The sequence below is a fragment of the Zophobas morio genome, unplaced genomic scaffold (genome assembly GCF_036711695.1).
Source record: "Zophobas morio isolate AGI-343-1 ecotype UQ-CSIRO unplaced genomic scaffold, CSIRO_AGI_Zmor_V1 ptg000002l, whole genome shotgun sequence".
In the NCBI taxonomy this organism is placed as follows: Eukaryota; Metazoa; Arthropoda; class Insecta; order Coleoptera; family Tenebrionidae; genus Zophobas; species Zophobas morio.
Window position 1 is genome coordinate 18587269 of NW_026972107.1, and position 21314 is coordinate 18608582.

The 21314-nt window shown below is 33.3% G+C and overlaps 1 protein-coding gene across 7 annotated transcripts; it reads right to left on the minus strand.

Annotated features, from left to right (window-relative positions):
• Positions 1-2005: 2005 nt before the first annotated feature.
• Positions 2006-21234, minus strand: LOC135129542 (THO complex subunit 2). 7 transcript variants are annotated; one of them, XM_064056729.1, is made up of 21 exons: positions 21146-21234; positions 20799-20964; positions 20614-20748; positions 20442-20557; positions 15811-16198; positions 15437-15756; positions 14560-15387; positions 14394-14511; positions 13999-14343; positions 13356-13943; positions 12775-13302; positions 12658-12721; positions 8583-8682; positions 8377-8530; positions 8127-8322; positions 8030-8067; positions 2684-2842; positions 2576-2633; positions 2454-2527; positions 2345-2406; positions 2006-2165 (listed from the first exon to the last, which is right to left on the minus strand). In XM_064056729.1, the coding sequence occupies exons 1-21, from the start codon at positions 21205-21207 to the stop codon at positions 2135-2137; spliced, it is 4530 nt and encodes a 1509-aa protein (XP_063912799.1). In that variant the 5' UTR covers positions 21208-21234; the 3' UTR covers positions 2006-2134. The 7 variants fall into 7 exon arrangements, 3 of the variants coding, with proteins under 3 accessions (XP_063912799.1, XP_063912789.1, XP_063912783.1); XM_064056719.1 differs by having other exon boundaries at positions 8583-8685; positions 14560-15393; XM_064056713.1 differs by having other exon boundaries at positions 2576-2636; positions 8583-8685; positions 14560-15393.
• Between the last annotated feature and the right edge of the window lie 80 nt (positions 21235-21314).

Genomic DNA, 21314 nt, shown 5'->3' on the forward strand with positions numbered 1-21314 from the left:
ATGTAGAACAAACATCAAGACATTATTATCACGTATGAATTGTAACATATGTTAACAAATCACAGTATTGCTGATAAACTGAAAAAGTTGAATTCAAAAGCGATATTTTGAAAACTTTTCTAGAATAATATTTTCGCGACAAACCGGTAATTATTTTTTTCTTATAAAACTTACACCCGTAACTTTTTGAAATTATATTCCTGTCATCATAAATTAATTATGTAACAATGAAGAAATAAATTTTAAAGATGATGTGAACATTTGCTTCAAATTTGTTTGCTCATTTCAAGGCCGCATTGTTGACTCTGATCATGTGTCTGTACCCATATATATGGGATCCTATTTTTAAAACATCAAAATCGGAGGTTAAATCTATGTTGATGAATTTATTCGACTTACGCATAAGAAAATAAAAAGGGAATTTGTTAAAAAATCAGAATTGCTGGACATCTTATAAGCAATAGAGTTCTTATCACGCCCAACGTACCCTTGTTTCTTCTAAAATATTGTTGATCGTGATACTAAATCTGCCCTGATGATAGATTCTAATATTAATCTTAAAAAACGCATGTACACAAAAAATTATTACAAAAAAATCAAAACGCAACCAACAATACAATTGTGTAATAGTTTTTAGTATTTACAATCTCTTTAAGTAAAACATAATCAGCTGTTTTGTTTTGATAATTTGGAAGTAAACGTTAAATTTTGGATAAAAATTAAAAAACAAGAGTTCGTCAGGTCAGGCTTGGTAAGGTTTTATTTCTGGTTGAGTCTGGAATGTTTTCGGAAAACAACCACTTTTTAGCTGGCCTTAATTGACGAAACATCTTTAATATTGTGTGTATATTGTCCAAATTTATAAATATAGTTTCTAAAACCATTTTTAAACTAAAATTTGATTCGAAATTTGTTATTCTAAGAAGCATTTCTACTAATTGTTAGTTTCTATACAGTACAGAAACTTTTGGGAGATATACTGAGTGAAGGCCGGATACTTTCACACCCTTTAAAAGTGTGTGTGAAATAAATATGAGAACTTTAAATTGTTAACTTAAAACCTAAAACTTTTAACACCCGACTCAGCTTGAAGAGTTAATATTATGTGTTCCAAGTCACATTTTAAACAGATACTTGATACAATCTATATCAAAAGTAACAACTATACATTTTTATTTTTCTCAATATTACCACGTATAATTCGACATAAATTGCACTGTTGGTAAATCTTTAGCAAGACAGCAGCTTTTGTGTATTTTAAATCTTCGACAGCTACTTGTCTTTTTTCGTTGAACATCTACCAGGTGTTTTTCATTATAGTTCGATTTTATCGGTGTTTCAAAATATTTCCATCGCAAAAAATAAGTCGCCATTATCGAATACTACCTACCCGACCTTCTACTTTGTTAATTGTAAATTAAATTTATTACAACTGCTGCGATATTTTCAATGAAATAATAATAATAATAAAAATCTTGTAATTGGGGAATTTTAAAACCACTAAAATTTTACCACGTTTTCAGTACTGATAATATAACACCAGGGACATTTTATGTATTGTGCTGGTATAGTCATGCAGAAGCAAAACGGTAGGGTACTATTGTGAAGCTGTCAAGTACCCTGACAATGGATCTGTCCCCAAATAATCTGCAGTCATAAGTAAGTGTTCTATGGCCCCATTCTAGTCCCAACTTTCTGGTAAGGATAACGTTTTACAGCAAAAATTTATACATTCTAACCATTTTGGTAAATTGTTGTTTCTCTGGTAATCAAACGCAACGTAACTAAATACAGCAATTATGTCACTCTTGGCCTGACACTGAAAAAAGTCAAATAAACATTTAAACAGCGAGCAATATTCAGTTTTTTTTCTACTACCCATTATCTTTTTCGTATGTTGTATGCTGTACTAGTAAGAGTATTCCAAAAAATATGTAATTACAATAGGAATCGTAGGGATGGATAATGGGGTAAAAGGCCATTTAATAATATACCACATTACCGCTTTTATTTTCAAATCATATTTAATATTCTACAAATCACATCAGTAACGTACATTCCATATATGCATGTAATACATCTTAAGAAATTACTAAAAAATAAATTTAAATACATCGCCTTCTATAAAAAATTATCATCTCCTTTTATTTTCGGCACTTCTTCTGGTAATTATAATTAAGGAAAAAACCTTTCAAGGATGAAACATGCAATGAAAATGAAGATATTTAGAAACGAAAGAAAAAATACGGAACTAAAAAATGAAAGAAATTTAATAATAAGATTTACAAATGAACGTGCTAACAGAGAAAATGAGCATGATTAAAACTGTCTGTGAAAAGGATATTGTTTGTCTCTTATTTCGATTCTGTCATCGTGCGATCTTTCTCTTGGGTACGGTGATATATCCTAGACGTGTAAAATATAAGAAATGTCAAAATAAAAAACACACTTACTCTCGATCGATGGTGTTTTTCTCTTTGATGGACGGGTTCCATGATCTCTCCGTTTTGATGCGACATCTTCGCGGCTGTTGGTAAACAATATTAAATAAAGTAAACGTACCTTCGACAATTACCTTTTTCTTCCTCTCTCCGCCTTTTCATGTCAACTTGCAAAGCTTCTTCAGTTCTATCCTGCTGAATTTGAAAGTGTTTATTAAGTAAAACTGAAAATCGTGGTTTACCCTTTTCCTGCCCAACTTGCGCTCTTTCCTTAGTTCTTTTTCCTCGTCGCTTAGTTTTTCCCTTTTCTCTTTTACTTTTCCGGAACGTTCTTTTTTGTCCGTTTTCTCCAACATGTAATCCAGTTGTTGCTGAAGTTTCCTCTCTTCGTGTTTCGAACTCTGCAGACAACCAGGGGTACTGCATTAGACGAGCGGTTTGAGACAGTGTTGCACAATAGCAGCCTCCGGTACGCTTGCTTTGTACTAGCTGTCAACTCGACTTGCTTTTTGGCACAACACCAATTAAATCTCTAGTTTTATAACAATAAATGGATCATTAGGTGGTTTAAAGCGTCCTTGAAAACGTGCATGGGAAATTTTCCTTGAATTACATTCGTCTAAATAATTCCATCTTCCCGTTGTCTTTATTGTATAAAAAAGTCACGGCGTTTCAGATCATCTGATATTTAGCTACAATAAAGTAACTAATTTTCCCAACTAAAGTATTTCTTCGTTAATTCCGTTTTTCGGTCTTGTCTTAACGAATCCATGTCTTGGCTAGATTGCTTGTTCCAAATAGGTAACGACATCTCTAACTATTATGAAGACGCTTTTTCGTTTCCCTGTGCTGATGCTAACAGCAATTCCGTCCATTTTTGCAACAGGTAATCAGGAAAAATATTATTTTATTGCAAGCCATCAAATACCGAAACCTGTGACCCATTTATGTTTTATCAATGAAGACAATGGAAATTTTTCACAAGCACAAAAACTAAAATGAACTGTGATTTAATTATTCTTCAGAAACTTTACCAGTTTCCTTTATAAAAACAAGATGAAATTTTCGAAAAGCAAAATTGGTTAAATAAAATAAATAATAGGTACTCAGGTACTAAGCAAATGATAGCATACACATCTTGCAGACAGCTCAACGATAATTTACTACGAATTATATATAAAAATATTAGCAAAAATTGGTACTTCACACCTACATCTTATAATGTAAAGATGAACTTTCTGAAGAAAGGTTTCGCAGGTCCCAGATTGTTAATTAAAAATTTTTCCTAGCGATAATAATCTTTCCAGATATCAAAAAAGAAAAGTAGTAAAGACAATGGTCGTTGAAAAAATGAAATTGCTTACGATTGGTGAAAAATATCATTTATTTTATTATCATCATCAATGCTATAGATACCCCAAAATTTGTCCATTCTGTACCACATGACTTACTCAATATGTACGATGTACCTCGTTGTAAAAACTACTTCTACAATATTTTTATACGTTCGAAACTTCTCTAAACGTAAAATTGATATACATAAATAAATGATAGGTGGTGCGCAAGAACTACAAAAAATATAACAATAAAATAGTTTTCCTTTATTCAGTGGTACACTACGATTACGACTCATATATTCGTTTATTAACAAGGAAAAATTATGTTTGCTACATTCAAATGACAACTAGACGATGTGTCTTCCATACTCAAAAAGGTAGACCTCATTATCATAATCTACTCATACAGGGCGATTTTTTAAACTTCTGCTCTAGTTACACACGACGCTCACGTCAGCAGTGAAACGTGTTGTGTAACTTGAACTTGAAAGGTGTATTGTGAGTTGCCTAACAGCTTCCATTCCAAGATCACTATATGTATGAACGTTTGATCAGTTACCACACTCTCCACATCTACCCACCTTGATCACCAGATTTGACATATTTGGATTATTTCGCATTCCCGACATAGAATAACACCACTTTCAAACAACCTGTGCACACCATCGACGACTTGAAAATATGAAACGAAGAGTCAATTTGTGTCTAGAGGCTGAGGGTCAAAACGATTTGAATTGTTATAAACAAAAGGTTTTGTATGATTTTTAGGACATTTGAAATCTTGGCGGCATTAATTTTGAATAACTTAATTTTTTCGTAAGGGCGCTGGATATTCAGGCAACCCAAAACACACTCTACACGTTCAAGTTATGTAACTGGCACTTTTACGACTTAACGGAGATACAATTGAGGCTCAATGGCTCAGTTGATTATGTAATTTTTTTAAAGCTTTGGAATCCAAACATCTAAAATAAGAAACTATCAGATTTTTAAGGTTATAATATGTAATTTGTTTCTTTTAAAATGTTGCAATGGTCAAAATACTGAATTTTGTCGATCATTTGCAAATTTGTAGTACTGTGTTGTAGGGCTATTTTTTTCAAACAGGTAAAAGTGGCTTATCAACAGGACATAATAATCAATTAATCAGCACATTCTAGTACGTTTGAGTCTTTTCCGGTTCAAATTTAACTACTATTACTTTTATTTACAAAAAAAAAACCCGGGACATTTGTTTTTTACTCTGAACATAATCTATGCTTTGTTTCCATGTTCAGTTTTAAAAAATACAGATAGCATGAAAAATATGCAACCACTGTTACGTTGACCTACCTGATTTAAACGTGTTTGAATTATTGTCGTAAAATAAATTACAAAAATTTAAATAGCCACAAAAAAATAGAACAAATAAAATGTTTTAACGGGAGAAAAGTTTAAGATCTTATGGAATGCAGAAAAAAACCCTGTCGTCATAAAAAATGACCAACTAATGTGAAATTTCTTGTTCTACAAAACCAAGTATGTATTATTGACGTTGGTTGTATACTTTCAATGCATTGACCTGTGTTTTTCAAAATCGAACATAGGGACTAAATAAAATATTCCCGGTACATTTGATTAGACAGGATACAAGTGATTATCAACTACGCGTCTATTTTACATCTAACCTTCGGTTCATTTAATTTACGTCAAATTTTTGCAAGATAATATCGCGATTGGTACACACATACCAAAATTAATATATTTATTATACCTCTATCAAAACGTTGATGGCGCTATCTCATTCTTTCAAAGTAAGCTTTAGTAACATTTTTTGGACATTTGCTTAACATGTACAGTAATAATATGTAACGTATACATCAAAATTATTACAATAAATATTACACCAAAAAGATAAAGTATTGCAAATAGTTTCGAGATACAGGTCAGAGATGAGAGAAGTTATGTACACATATCTTGATAATTTGATATGGTTACCAAGAAAATATGAAAACAATACATTAGTAGTTTCCGCAGGACACTTGTCTACAGGTATTACACAAAATTTACTCCACTTTACTCAACATAAAACTACTTGGGCACATCACTCACTAAGCAATGTATGTAATAAAAAATACTGGTATGGTATAAATGAAAATCAACGCACCTACTAGGAATATAAAATCGTTAATATTACTATCAAGGCCCTAAATCATTACTTTTATTGTTATTCGAAGCATTGGAGTCAACCTCAAACCAAATATAACATGTACAAAAAAGAGCATGAGTTAACTAAGTACTAAATACATTTTGTTTAATTGAAGAATGCTATTGTTAATATTGTTTCAAATTTGTCTTTATTAAACACCAAATTAATTTTATTAGTTTTTTTCAAAATGTTCTTTTTCTTTGGAAAGACTAATTAAAACTATTTAAGCTGAAAAAAGTTTCACACATGTTGAATCTTTATTTAAAACCAAAAAGTAAGTTTTTTTTCAAAAACTAATTGAGGACGAAATATTTAATATTCAAAAATCAAGTTGCAGAAGTGATCGGCCCTGTGTCAGGTACATTCTCAATCTCTTTACCATAAAATTCAAGACCATGTCTTGCAATTATGGATTGATCCGATCCGTCTTCCATGAAGATTTTTTTATTGCTCAAGGTCTTGCGGTTGTTGTGTTTACATAAACTCTGTTTTTAAATAGTACAAAAAAATAAACATTTTTGACTTAAATAACATTACTTAATCTCTACATGCAAAGAAAAATCGCAATATTAAAAAAAAATAAAAAAAAATACATAATAATATAAAAAATTAGGATTTCTAAAATATTAACCTTCATAAGAAAGCAGTCTGTGTATTTTATCTTTACTTGCTGCTTCGTTCCCGGTTTCAAAGTTTTTACCTTCACCTTTTTATTATAGTTGATAATAAACAACACAATAATAAGTGACAAAATTCGGATGTTATTTGGGTAACTCTAATGGTACAGGTCAATTTTGTTCATATACTCGATTTACTATAAAATATATATCAATAAACTTGTGTATTGAACAAAATAGTCTGTCGTACAAAAACATGTTTTTTTCTTTTCTACAAAACGCGCAACTACAAACATCCGAGAGTAATGGTTATGGACACTGCACAAAAAGCTGAAGATGGTTTTATTTTGAATCCCAGCGGTATTTATGTTATTTACTAGGATGGTGTTCAGCAGTCTATAAAGAAAAATTTGGCGACCGTAGTCACAATGCTGTTATCCCAAAAACAGGTAACATCTACTGCGGTTCTAAGTGAACTGGAAGTATTCTAATTACGTTGAAACGATGTTAAAATGAGTGAAAACAAGCCATTTACAATATTAATTATAATTCTGTAGACAAAAAGAAAGAAAAATATAAACGTAAACTCATCCCATGCAAATAAAGATAAAGAAAAAGTGACCTTAACAAACTAACAGAAATTATAAGTTAAGCAATACGACCAGCCGGCAAGCGTTTTTCATTAGAAACCAAATTATTTAAAGAATGTAATTCATAAAAGGAACTGCACGTATTGGAGGAAATCCATATTTAATCCGGAACCTACCTGTGAGTGGATCCCTTCCCAAAATTACTAAGAAAATGGAAGATTGGGCTGATTGCAGACTGTCCCTTACACGACTTTCACTTTTGACACTTAAAATTACTAAATCTTCATACACCTCATATTTATCTTCTTCTCCTTCACTTCTTAGAATTTTCTTCACACTTGACACACTCGTCTTCAAAACAACACCATTCCAGAAACAAATCTACGATCGCATTTCGAGTTTTTAACGTGGACATCTTGTGAATTGATCGTTGCTGACGGACAATCTAACTTTTCGTTTACAATCTTCCATTTTTAAAGAGCTCGATTCGTATACTCGTTCCTTCGGTAACATAGGACTCAATGGCATAGTGACGACGTTTAGCGACGAAATCATTAAGTTGTAAATCTCCACCGAAATGACAAACAGTCGTGAAAGGAGGATGGAATATTATCGTGAGGAACCCGTGGTCAAAATTAGAAACTCGTGCATGTCGTGTTGGTAACCATTAAAACAGCAAAAAGTTTTTCAGACACACAAAGCACTCGAGTCTACAACACTTTCGTGACAGATCTAACACTTTACGGCACGACTATGAAAATTTCAGCCCAATCTCCCAGTGTCGGACAAAGAAAATACCAGAGCGGGTGTTCGAACCCTGAAATCTGCATCGATGTTACGTCACTCCGATACTAACCTTCAAAGAAGAACCATCCATTTTTCTTCTTTTTACATCTAAACAGAAAACAAAGTTAGTGAAAAAACTACTCGGTGGGTGTTTTTTTTTTTGTTACCTCTATCGGTCTCGGGTTCTTGACTATGTCTTCCCATACTAGTTGATCCATTATTGCCCCCACTCAACCCGATTTCTCGTTCATCACGGACTTCTCGGTAGTAGTGCCCCCCTCTTTCTTCATAGTATCTATCCACCTGTCTATCACTTGAATATCGGATTTCCTCTTTCGGGCTGATTTCAGTGTATCGCTCTTCCTACAAAAATACAGAAAAATAAAATTTGAAATGTACAAGGAAAAGATGAATTACTCTGTATTGTCTTTCTTCTTGCTTCGCTATCTTTTCTTCTTTACGTTCTCTGCGCTTATCTCTTTCTCGTTCTTTATCGAAATCGTCACGTTTTTCTTCTCGTCGGTGCTTTTCTCTTGGTTCCTCTTTGTATGTCCTTTCAGATCTTTCCCAACTACAGAAAAATAAATGTGAATGTTGCAGGAGATGTGTAAATAATTAATTACGTGTTATAATCGCCAGATCCTTGGGAACCTTGAGACGTCCTCGATACCACCTTTAAATCTTCAACTTTGGCCTTCTTATCAGCTTTTTCTTTGTTGCTGTCTTCTAAAACAAAGATATTTAGTTTTTGGAATCACTAATGAAGTGCAATCTTTTATAACTTTTTTTGCATTTTGACTACTTCATGTAACACAGCAATCAGTAAAGTTTTGTGAACAAATTGTTAAAATTTTGTGTTAAAAATTATATATACGCAGGGTTAGTATAAAGTCCCGGAACGGTCGAATAACTTTGTTATTTGAAAAGTTTTTACTTCCCAAGCGTAAGCAAATTTTGGCAAATGACATACCCTCTAAGAAAAGAGAGGGTGGGTGGGCGGCTCTAGTAGCTGCTAAGATAAGACTGATTTTGACAAATGAGATACCCTGTAAGAAAAGAACGGGCGGGTGGGCGGGGTTAGTACCCGCTAAAATAAAACAAATTTTGACAAGTGACATACCCTCTAAGGAGAGAGATAGGGCGGGTGGGTGGGGCTGGTACCTGTTAAGACTGATTTATTCATTCATAATCATACATAATTCATTGTGACCTTTTGTTGATCGATTACATCACTGTCAAATTGTAAACGGAGAACATTTTGAATATTTATTGTAGTCCCACTCATAGTTTATTTTTTATTAGTATTTTCAAAAATGACGTGATTTTTTTTGTAACAACAGAAATAAACATGTTGATAATTTCTGAAGTTCTGCATCAGAAAATGTCAAAAAAACCTGGGTATTCCATTAAAAAAAAAAAAATAGGTGGCCTTGTGTGTCAAACCAATACCGATAAAAAAAGGAAAAGTATTGTAATCAAGTCGCCATGTTTAACTACATAAGAAATTTAATTAAGGTATTATAAGAAAAGACGCTGGAGACTCCAAAGCACTTTCCAATTCATTCCATACCTAGAATCTCAACACTGTTTTAAATTAAAAAAAAAAAATACCCGAAGTCCCAAAATTAACTCAAAAACTCGCTTACGCTCGGGAATTAAAAACTTATACAACTTTCTAGCTTTATGAAATATTTACGACCTCTGAACAAAAACATTACCTATATTAAAAAAAAAAGACACAGGTTTAATAGATTTTTATTCGTGCCATATATTCATTTCACAATTTACTGATCGTGTTCAATATAGAAATCGAAGTTAAAAGCATTCCGTCCTACCATCAGCTACTCAATCAAATTGTGGTTCTTCAGATACACTTTAAAAGAAGTAAATAAAAACCAGCATAGAGCTGCCAAGAAAAAGTGTCGCCAAATTTTTTGCACCAGCACACAGTTTTGTAGGTGACATGACACTTAGATTGTACTGAAGACATCCTCCTCCATTCAAGCTCACTTCATTCGCATCTGCCCAGTCAACAATAAATTCGACGTCTTCCAACGTTAGATAAGTGCAATGGAATTCAAAAAATTGCACTACACACTGTTTGTCACAAAAATGTCTCGAAATCTTCTTCAGAGGATTGTAGGCCAGATCAACTAATCGCCAACTGTGATTATTAAAAATATTTTCGGGCAAAATTTCGATTGTATTTCCATTAAGAGTCAAATCGAGGATAACACGCGAAGACAAACCATCGAAGGCACTTTTATTAAGCTGAGAAATTTCATTGCATGCCAAATTAATCTCAGAATTCCTTGCCGACAACAAACTAAAAAATCCCGTTTGTAAAGTTTTAATACGATTCTCGAGCAAGCTCAAACTTTGTAAACGCGGTATCAACGCAAAAGCTTTGGGATTTATGACTGTCAAAAGATTGCGATCTAAATGCATAATCAACAAATTGTTCAAATTGAGGAAAGCTTCATCTTCTAATTCTTCAATAAAATTGTTGCTTAAATCAATCTGCGTCACGACTAGGTCTCTAAATGTGTGTTTCTTTATTGTAGTTATAGGATTTCTGGTAACTCCGATTGAGGAACGAACATTTTGTACACAGTCGGAAAAGCAGTGTTCTTCAAATTTTCTAATAAAACAATTGTTAAACGTAATTGCCTCCAAAATAGTCTTGCAAGCGAAAATTTTGCAACACAATTCTGGAATATAATAACTGTCGACGAAGACAGAGTGATTGTCATAACATTCACTGATTTCTTCTACGTTATAAAAATGTTGTGCAAACCCTTTTTGTCCAAATATTTCGTAGTTGAAAGAATACGAGCTACAAGCCAGCACGTGTTTGTAAAAAGTAACGAACAAAAATGTTTCCAGTAAAGACATTTTGTAAGGGACGTTTTCGGTGAAAAGTGTGACTAAGTTATGGAAATGACTTCCAAAATTACATTTTTCGAACGCAAAATGGATTTTATGAAAAAAATTAAAACGAGTCGTTTGCATCAAAATTTTAAGAGCCTTAATAGCTTCAAGTAAGTTTTGAAATGTTCCGAATTCGACATTATAGGCTTTTTATTTTCATTATTATCCTAACGGAGAAAGTTATTATAACGAGGGCTACTGTTTCGACTTACTTTTATTAACAATATATTATTGAAACCATTAGGGTTTATTTATTATTCACATTACCCGTATTTCAGAGAAAGTTTCACAAAGCTGCTAATTGAAATTGGATTGTCGATGTTCATGTGTACTGTGATTTGGAACAAGCAGACATTAAAAATAAAACCTTAATTATTTTATCAACACTTTTTCACAATGTGTTGATCAGTGTAGAAATCATCTACTCGTAGTCCTTCAGATATAGTTGGGACATATAACATATAACTGCCAAGAAAAAGGGTTGTCAAAATTTCTTGTGCCAGCACATAGCCTTGTAGGTTGTGACATTTCATTTTGATTGTACTGAAGACATCCACCTCCATATAAATTCACTTCTTTCGTCTTCCAAAGTTAGATGAGTGCAATCGAATTCAAAAATTTGTACGACACATTGTTCGTCGCAAAAATGTCTCGAAATCTCCTTGAGAGAATAGGTTAGATCAACCGATAGCCAACTGTGATTATTAAAAATACCTTCAGGTAAAGTTTCGATTGTATGTAAATTAAGAGTCACATCGAGGATAACAGGCGAAGACAAACTATCAAAGGCACTTTTTTTAAGTTGTGAAATTTATTACATGCCAAATTAATCTCGACATTCCTGGCCGACAAAAAACTAAAAACTTGCTTGTACGGGGTGTCTGTACTGTTTTTGAGACACCCCGTACAAGCAAAACTAAAAAATATTAATGCAGTGATAAATCACAAGTATTGACTCATCATCAACGCGTGGAATAATAACTCATAGGCGAGATCCAGTGCTGACAAATATATTTTTCTTTTGGACTATATCAATATTATATAACATTTCAAGATCACAAATATGTAGTCCTGTGGTTGAAAAATTAAAAAGGGCATCGAGTATTATTATTTGAAGTAATATAGTAATATAGAAGTAGTTTTTTTACTAGCTGTAAACACTCCTAGCGACGCATTCGCTACGTCCTTGTGAATCAGATGAAAGCGTCCCCGCTACTCCCCGTTAAACAAACCTTTTTTCAACTGAAGGATTGCAACACTGAGATATAATTCCGCGCACTGCCCATCATAATTTGCACATTTAATTCAGTTTTATCTTAGCAGTTCCTAGCCCCGCCTACCCACCCTCTCTTTTTTTTTAGAGTGAAAGGCATTTGCCAAAATAGATCTTATTTAAGAACATTTAACCCAGTCCACCCACCATCTATTTTGTTAGAGGGATTTCATTTTCCAAAATCTATTATTCTAGCAGGTTCTATCCCCGCCCACCCACCCTCTCTTTTCTTGGAAGGTATGTCATTTGCCAAAATCAGTCTTGCCTTAGCAGCTAGTATACCCACACAAAATTTGCAAAAAAAAAACTTTTCAAATAACAAAGTTGTTAAATCGTTCCGGGACTTTATACTAACCCTGTATGTATATTAAAGTCAACACAAGTTGTAATTTTCAGTAGTAGGTGCGACATTATTACAACAAAAACTCACAAAATCAACTAATTAAACGGATACTTTATCCTTTTTAAGTAATAAGTATATTTAAAAAACTTACCTTTAACTTCTCCGTTATGCTTATTCGAACCACTGTCGCTCTTACTGTCGTGACCTTTCACCACCTAGAACACACACACAACGTTTTTCTTTTTTCATAATTTTAAAATCTATATACCTTTTCTTTCTCCACCAAAATATGGAAATCACTTTCTTTCACCATGTGTCCGCTGATGATTCTCTGTTTCAGCAATCCCAGGTAACTACTGGACAAAGTAAACAAGTCCTGCCTATTATTCTTCTCTTCGTCTCTGACCTTCTCTATTCTCTTTTCTATGAACTGTCCGACCTTTTGCAAGACCGGGAAAAATGGAATGATCTTGATAAGGATAATCAAGGAATTTCTGATTTGTACGTAGTCTTTGGAGTCCAAACACGTCACCATAGCCTTAGCTAGTTTGTAGTGCCACTTATGGCACACATGTCTGTAATTCTCATAACCAACATTATCCAAATTGTCAGCATGTTGATTATTCAGTCGGTATTTAGTAACAAAACCCGGATAATTGGCACACTCTTTTTCAAAAAGTTCTTTTGATTTGTGCCAACGCATCACAGTTTCAAGCATGGCATACAAGAATCGTCCATAACGCATGGCTTCGTTCTCGCTACACGAAGTAATCGAATAGGTAACATCGCAAAATAGCTAAAAAAGAGAATAAATCACTACATGTTCATACTTTTCTTTCAAAAATTTACCCTGTCGTAACACAATAACGTCGAAAAATTCGGTGTCTTAAGCATGTGAATTACGTGGACGAATTTCGCACAATACACTGCATCAATTGAAGTAAAAGTGCATCGTGGAAATAAGCACAGCTGCAAAAATCTCGTGATGGTTTCATTCTTGGCGGACTTAGCCGATCGAGACAGAAACCACGTGTCTTTTTCTTGCTTTAATCTGTACATCACTTTTTCCACATGCTCATGTTGCTTCTTTTTTTCGTCTTGTAACTTTTCGCCTAAGGTTACGTAACGTTCTTGTTCTTTCTTGCCTTTGTTGTTATTGCTTGATTCTAACGTTGCTTGAGACTGCTGACGGGTTTTCGTTATTACTTGTTGGTACGTTTCATCAGGTACGTAGAGGTCATACATTGTGAGGGACCAAAATGTGGTGAGAAATTGTGGTGAGATATCCTCCCAAATTTTGGCGGGATGTAGAGGAATAATGGACTTATGTACGGGTTCCATGACTTCCGTCACGGCTTCGTAGTATTTCTGATTTTTTACGTTCGTTGACAACTTTTTGTAATTAGGATCTGACTTTCTTAACTGGTCGTATTTTATCTACAAACGTAGACAACCATTGAAAGAAAAACTGGAAAAATTACAAACTACTTACGTTTATGGCGTGATTAAACATCGGCCTTGCCAAAAAGAACGCCACTTCGTTGGGAATATGATAATCTAAAAGCATACTCTGTATCGTTGGCAACTTATTAACGTATTCATCGACAGAAAGCGAAGATCCCAGAAACGTCCCAAACTGTACCAATGTGTCTTGGCATTGGTCCGCTAATTTCCCAACCAGTTTCAAATGGTTCTTTTGAGTCTCTCTATAAACAACACAGTAGTTCTGTTGTGCCATTAATAAACATAAAGCAACGGCTAAATTATGCTCAGACATTGCCTCTTTCAGTCTCAACGACGATTTTTTTGTATTGCGAACTTGACTTAAATAGCCTGCCTAAAAATCAAGCCACTAATAAAACATATTAAAACACAAAAACAACGTACTTCAGCTTTCAATAGCTCACCACCAGCCATTGCATTAACTTGTTCCATAGTCAAGTCTTCGGCAGCTTCAACGCCTGCCATTTTCTGAACGATTTCTTTCAAAATGAGAAGATCCAAACTAAGAAAGACGGTAAAGAGAAGCATTTTATTGTAGCTTGAAACCTACCTTTTTTGTGCTTTCAGCTGATTAGCGACGTACTGTAGAAGTCCCGTCAATTCGATAATATATTTTTTGTATACCGCTCCACAAAAACTCGAGAGACTTTGTAACCATGTTGATATAGACGTACTATCATGTTTCACTCGTTTTTTATCAGCGTTAGCTAAACATTCAACTAAACAAAATCCCAAAACATCATACGATAAACTTGTTAAATATTTCAACGAATCAACAACGGGGTGTATTAAATTACTGTAAACTTGAATTTGTAACAAAATATAGTCGAACAAAAACCCTGGCGAACAGTGTGTCAGTTTTCCAATCAATCTACCAACTGGTTTAATGTTTTCTTTACTGACGCGTTTCATGATGTTCTTGATTTGTTTCTCCGAATCTCCTCTTTTACGTAGTAAATCGGGGTACAAAGAGTAAGTTTCGTTTTTCCATCTGCTGTAAAGACAGTACCTATTTTGATATGGATAAAGTTTTAGTACAGTCCAAACTTCTTCAGCTATGCAACAGTTGCAATCCATGTATGACAAAGATGAAAGAATTGTCGTGTCCAGAATGGTAAGAATATCATGATATAAAGTGTCTCCAGAAGGACATGGTGATTTTGAAGAGTCAACCCCGTAAGAAGTCAACGCCGCTTTAGCAATTCTTATAATTTTATACATCAAAACAGGGTCGAAACGTAACGACGCTCCTAATGTTATCAACATTGGTATGGCATGTTCACGGAGTTCTAGAAACGTTTTGGCTTGCTTGGGGCTAAGAGGATTATCGTGTGGTGGAATAGGTTTTCCTTTGATTTTTGGTCCCAATTTACAAAATCTACAACTGAGTTATAAGTGCTGCAATAACATTACCACTAAGAACTTACTCTCGATAAACGGGTTCGATTATGTAATGAAGCAATTTACAAAGAGCTAACGCGATAGGTTGGAATGATAATGCATAATGGTCCGGCAAACGATTAATTAAGTTTTTCGCGTTTTCCCAATCTCCTACTAAAAGTAGAGCCTCACATAAACCCAACTTCTGGTTAGAATTGTATTTCTCCAACACATTCTCGGGTTCTTCAGGCGTCTCTTCTTTCTCCTTGTTATTAATCGATATTATTTGCAATTTCCGGACGTATTCTTTAGCATCTTTCATAGCTTTTTCACACTCTTTATACATAACTTTATCTTCCGGAGTCAACTGAAACGATTTTTTTTTTTAGCAAAAATTCGCCGTACCGAAGACCGGACTCACCCATAGGTAAATGTCATCGAGCGATATAATATTATGTTGAAGTAATTGTGCGGTTAGTATGTATAAAGATCGGGGTACACTGCTTTCGCTGTTTCTCAAAAACGTGAACTTCGATGCTAACACTTCACTGACGATTTTTGGGTCTTTCATGTACGCGCATATTAGAGGAACAAATAGTTTCGCATCCTTTGGTTTGTTTTCAAAGCTCTCTAAAATAATGTCGAGAACTCGGTTTGGGTCAAGATTAAAACATCCAATTAAAGATTGCACGATATCTAACACGTTTTCATGGTTCGTGTTTTCGCCAAATTCTTGGTTCAATTCGGTTTGTAGTTTTGCGAAACCTTCACATTCTTCGCGGAATAAATTAAACTTTCGTTGTTTGTAGCTGAAAATATATTTCTGTTATCTGGCCATTGCTTTTAGACCACTTTAATTTGATATTTTATCGTTACATTGAAAATGTATGAGTAACTAAAAACTTCGGACAAGTTTTCCATTTGAAATTGCAACAAAAACACTAAAAAGGTTCAGTACACTCTTGCCAAAGAACAAAACAGAACCACTAACAAAGTACATATTCAATGAAATATGGTAATAAGGGGTACTATAAAAATTTGCTAACACAGACATAATAGTATGTCTATTCCGCTATTTTATGGAAAGCCAAACTTCTTAATACCCTGTGATAACAAATCATTGTTAAAAATTCTTGTTTTTGTTTGTTCTAACCACAGTGGAAGTGATAAGTTTACAAGCCGCGCTTGTATCTATTATCACAGCTCTAAAAATTAATGTTCATAATGTACAGAAAAGTCAGATCTTTAAATTAAGGTCACTTTTGTAGGTTTTTACACCTGACATGTGTTTGCAGCAAAATGCACAAATAAATGTTGATTTTCTTCATTATCAAAATTGTGTGTTTTACACTTTTTCATTACTTTTTTTTGGATGTAAAAAGATCGAGCCCATCCTTTCCAGGTAAATAAACACTTATCTGTTCTAATTTTTTACTGCACACTTTGACAACCTATTGTATGGAAAATGTTAAAACTGATAACATTCCATGAAGAAATATTGCGCTAATAGTGAACATCCAACGATTATTATCTACAGAACAATTCATTTTCAAATTTTGGTGACGACGTATAATAAATAATTTTGCGAAGTACACGAGAATTATTGTTAGAAATACAAAAGTACGTCCTCTTCAACTTGTATGATACTAGAATTTTGCCCATGGTTTTAGTTATATTGTGCATTTTTTTTTAAAAGTGGTCATAGGGATTCCCATGTTAAATTTTATTATACCCCATGTTAACTTATGCTTGAGTAAAGATTCAGAATTGAAATTTTTACTGAATGTACTTTGGGTCATCTTTTGTCGATTTTGTTAAAGGTTATGCTTGATTGCTTGAAATTAAAGGATATTTCTTAAAAAAATTAAAATATGTGGATATTTTTGTCAGTAAAATTATAGGCAGCCATGTAAAAACAGGCATTTATCTGATGTTTCTAAAATTTGATTACTCGTTTTTAGTGACCGAAATTCGTACACAGTACACAATTAAAGAAAAAATGGAAATGGTCACTGATGGATGCACTAAAGGCTTATCAACAACAGAGAAATTGCCCAAAATTTTACTGCAGCATTCCACATCGTCCCACACCCAGCAAGAGCACAATTTAAAAATTATGGCAGATTTATAAACACAGGTTTTTTTCGATCGTGGACATTAAAAACGCAATTTCAGTGAAATTATCTTTTATTTTCTTCGTTTATGTTTCAATTCCATCATTCTGTTTCTTATCTAAACACTGCAATAAAGGTATTTCATGATTAAATAAAAATTATGCTGTCAAAAATGACAAGTTAAAATGATAAGTCAAAACCTTCTATGATGTACCAAAATTTTTTAATCAAAAGTAGAGTACAACCCCAAGACTATTTTCACCCCAAAAATCATCGCCCTAACAAAAGTTAACTTGGGAAGCCCTATTGCCACTTCTGTACAAACACAACATTTACGGAAATTTCAAGTGGCCCTCGTCAGCTTAAATTCCCAACTGCAACCTTTTAAAAATTGGTCTAAAGAGTTTAGACAGTACTTCCCTCGCTGTCGGAAACTTGACGACTGCATGCCTATTGTGTTTTTTTTCTCATTACATTTTTGTAGTGGGAATTTAAAAAAAAATTGCGATGACGTCATCAACATTTTTGCAAGGACACGTATATCAGTTGGGATAGATGTAGTGTAATACTAAGAATAAAATTATTATATTCTCAAATTTTCGGGAAAATGAATTGGGTCGTTTGAATATTGATTTGTAATAATCAATAAAATAACGAAACAATTTACTCACGTATACCTACGTATCAGAGGCAACTGAAAATCGTGTATGTATAAACATTGTTAATTTAAGATGACAGGCGTAACAGCATACGTGAGAGCCAAACACAGAAACTGTAAACAAAACGACCGTCGGTTTTATTGCTTCGACTTCCGCTTATTATATAAAACATTGGGTTTTATTTTAATTCTTGACGGTGAAATTCACAATTGGTTGATTATAAACATGTCTATTTCACATTCGCGGAATCAAGTGAACGCATAAAACAAATGCAGGTCTGTAATGTTAAAGTCGATGTAAATAAGCGTGCTACCCTTATGTTTCAACCGAGTTTTTCCTTTAACAAATTTTGTGTCTACCAAATTGGGTTGGTTGGGGTGTAATACTAATAATAAGTGTTGCCTTTAATTTAATCAATAAAATAAATTGACTTCATTAATTTTTTTGAACCACCTCTTAAGAAAATCTAAAAAATATGAATGGAATGATAAATCACAAGTACAAACTCATCATATTTTTTGCATTTTAGATAGGATTTATTCAGCAAAATTTAAGGGTGACGTCATCAATTTTTTTAGGAGGGATGAACAAATACATTTTGAACAAAAGTTTACCATGCTTATAATAACTTTAAAATATTCCCAAGATTTCAAAGCATTCGGTTTTGTAATTCCTGATTAAATCGATAAAATAAATTCACGCCTTCATTAATTTTTTCGAGTCACCCTGCATATGCAAATCCAAAAATATGAATGGAATGATAAATCACAAGTACAGACTCATCATATTTTGTACATTTTAGATACGATTTATTCGGAAAACTTTTGAGCTGACGTCATCAGTTTTTTGTAGAAGATAACCAAATATATTTTGACTAAAAATTTATTATGCTCTTTATAACCTTAAAACATCTGCAAGATTTCAAAGCATTCGGTTTTGTAGTTCCTGATTAAATCAATAAAATAAATTTACGCATTCATTAATTTTTTTGAGTCACTCTGTATATGCAAATCCAAAAAATATGAATGGAGTGATAAATGACAAGTACAGGCTCATCATATTTTGTACATTTTAGATATGATTTATTCGGCAAACTTTCGAGCTGACGTCATCAAGTTTTTGGAGGGGATAAGCAAATATATTTTGACTAAACATTTATTATGCTCTTTATGACCTTAAAACATCTGCAAGATTTCAGAGCATTCGGTTTTGTAGTTCCTGATTAAATCAATAAAATATATTTACGCATTCATTAATTTTTTTGAGTCACCCTGTATATGCAAATCCAAAAAATATGAATGGAGTGATAGTTCACAAGTACAGACTCATCATATTTTGTACATTTTAGATATGATTTATTCCACAAACTTTTGAGCTGACGTCATCAAGTTTTTGGAGGGGATAAGCAAATATTTGTTGACTAAAGATTTATGATGCTCTTTATAGCCTTAAAACATCTGCAACATTTCAAAGCATTCTGGTTAGCAGATTAAAAATTAAATTTCAAAATGTTGTTTTATAATTTTGATTTTTTTTCCAAAAATCTGGACGTTTCGGGTGAAAAGTCGATTCAGAGTTGTAAACTACATGTGTAGGACTATGTTATTTTATACAATTGAAAACCCATTTACTATGTACAATTTTGAAGTGACGTCATCGCTTTAGTGGTGGGGATGATTCGACAAATTTTGGTTAGCGTTTTACCATCTACATGATATTCTTAATATAAGTACAAAATTTCACAACAATCGGTCGAGTACTTTCGGAGATTATCTGTCTAATAAAAATCCGTGACAACAGACGGACAGACAGACGGAAATGGGAGACCTATTTCTTCGTCTTCTAGGGGTCATGAAAGATCGAGAAAACGTAAAAGTAGAGAGTCGGCCGACGGACTCGATTACAATACTTCCTTTGCTTACGCTCGGGAAGTAAAAAGGGAGCACATCACAGAGGAATTTTAAATATAGTCTGTCAGCGTTATACAAAATCTCCAATTTTTTTAAATTAAAATAAAGAGACAGTCTTAACGCAAACTATTATGTAGCACATTCTTTAAATTAATTTTTCCTTAACAATTAATTACAGTGAATGTGCACTAGGACATGATGTTCATAAAAGCATAATATATAAAACATGCTCTGATTTAAAGTTTTTCTTTCATGAAATGCACGATTGTATGCAATTTAAGTTGCAGTAACTTTTAACTTTTTTATATACCACCAGCAAGAAAAGCAAACACCAACTACATAAATTTTTTGATTTGTTGCAATACTTACTATAATTTCGTCTTCACTTTGATAAATTTCGAATAAAAAGTTTTGTTTTTTAAAATTCCAACTTCTTGTAAACTGTCTATTTCCAATCGTTCTTTCAACAGTTGGTCTGAGAGAATCTAAAAACTTTAACACTTAAGACTACATCTTTTGAAGATGTTTGCTCTACACAAACCTTTTCACATTCTTTAATAATAAAACACAAATTATTCCTTTCTTTAGAGTCTTCATTACTACTATCGGGTATACATGATGCATCTGTTATACTTAACACATCTAATATTATCGATGGTATGTCTGGATGTAACGTCTGCAAACACTTATTAACACAAACGTTCAATATCGCGCTAATTTACTTACCACAAGTTCCTGAAGCGTTGAAACAACCGCTTCCACTTTCAACTGCCCTTTCAGGCCTTTATCAATTAACGCATTGATATTGGTTATGATACTTGAAACTTTCCCAGATTTATCAAAAACGGGTGATTTATGCTCATCTTTCAACAACTGGATACATGTTTTGATGCTGAAACGTTGAAAAAAGTGTGTTTACTGTATCTATTAAACATCTAATGCAAAATCAACAATACAGTCTGCTTGAAACATCGCACCTGTTTGTACTTTGAGCACAATCGTAAATAGTACGTTGGTATTAATTTCATACCGATTTCAACGACGCAAATTTCTGTAATTATTTTGATACTTACAATTCACTTTTTCCTGTTTTATCCCAATTTTTCCAAACATCATTGCTAACAACACCTGCCATTTTTAGCAACCAAGCATCTTTGCTAACTTATTGCCAACTAAAAATGCAGAAGTCACTAAATAAACTCGCATAGGTTACCAAAAATAGAACTAAATTCCCTAAAAACG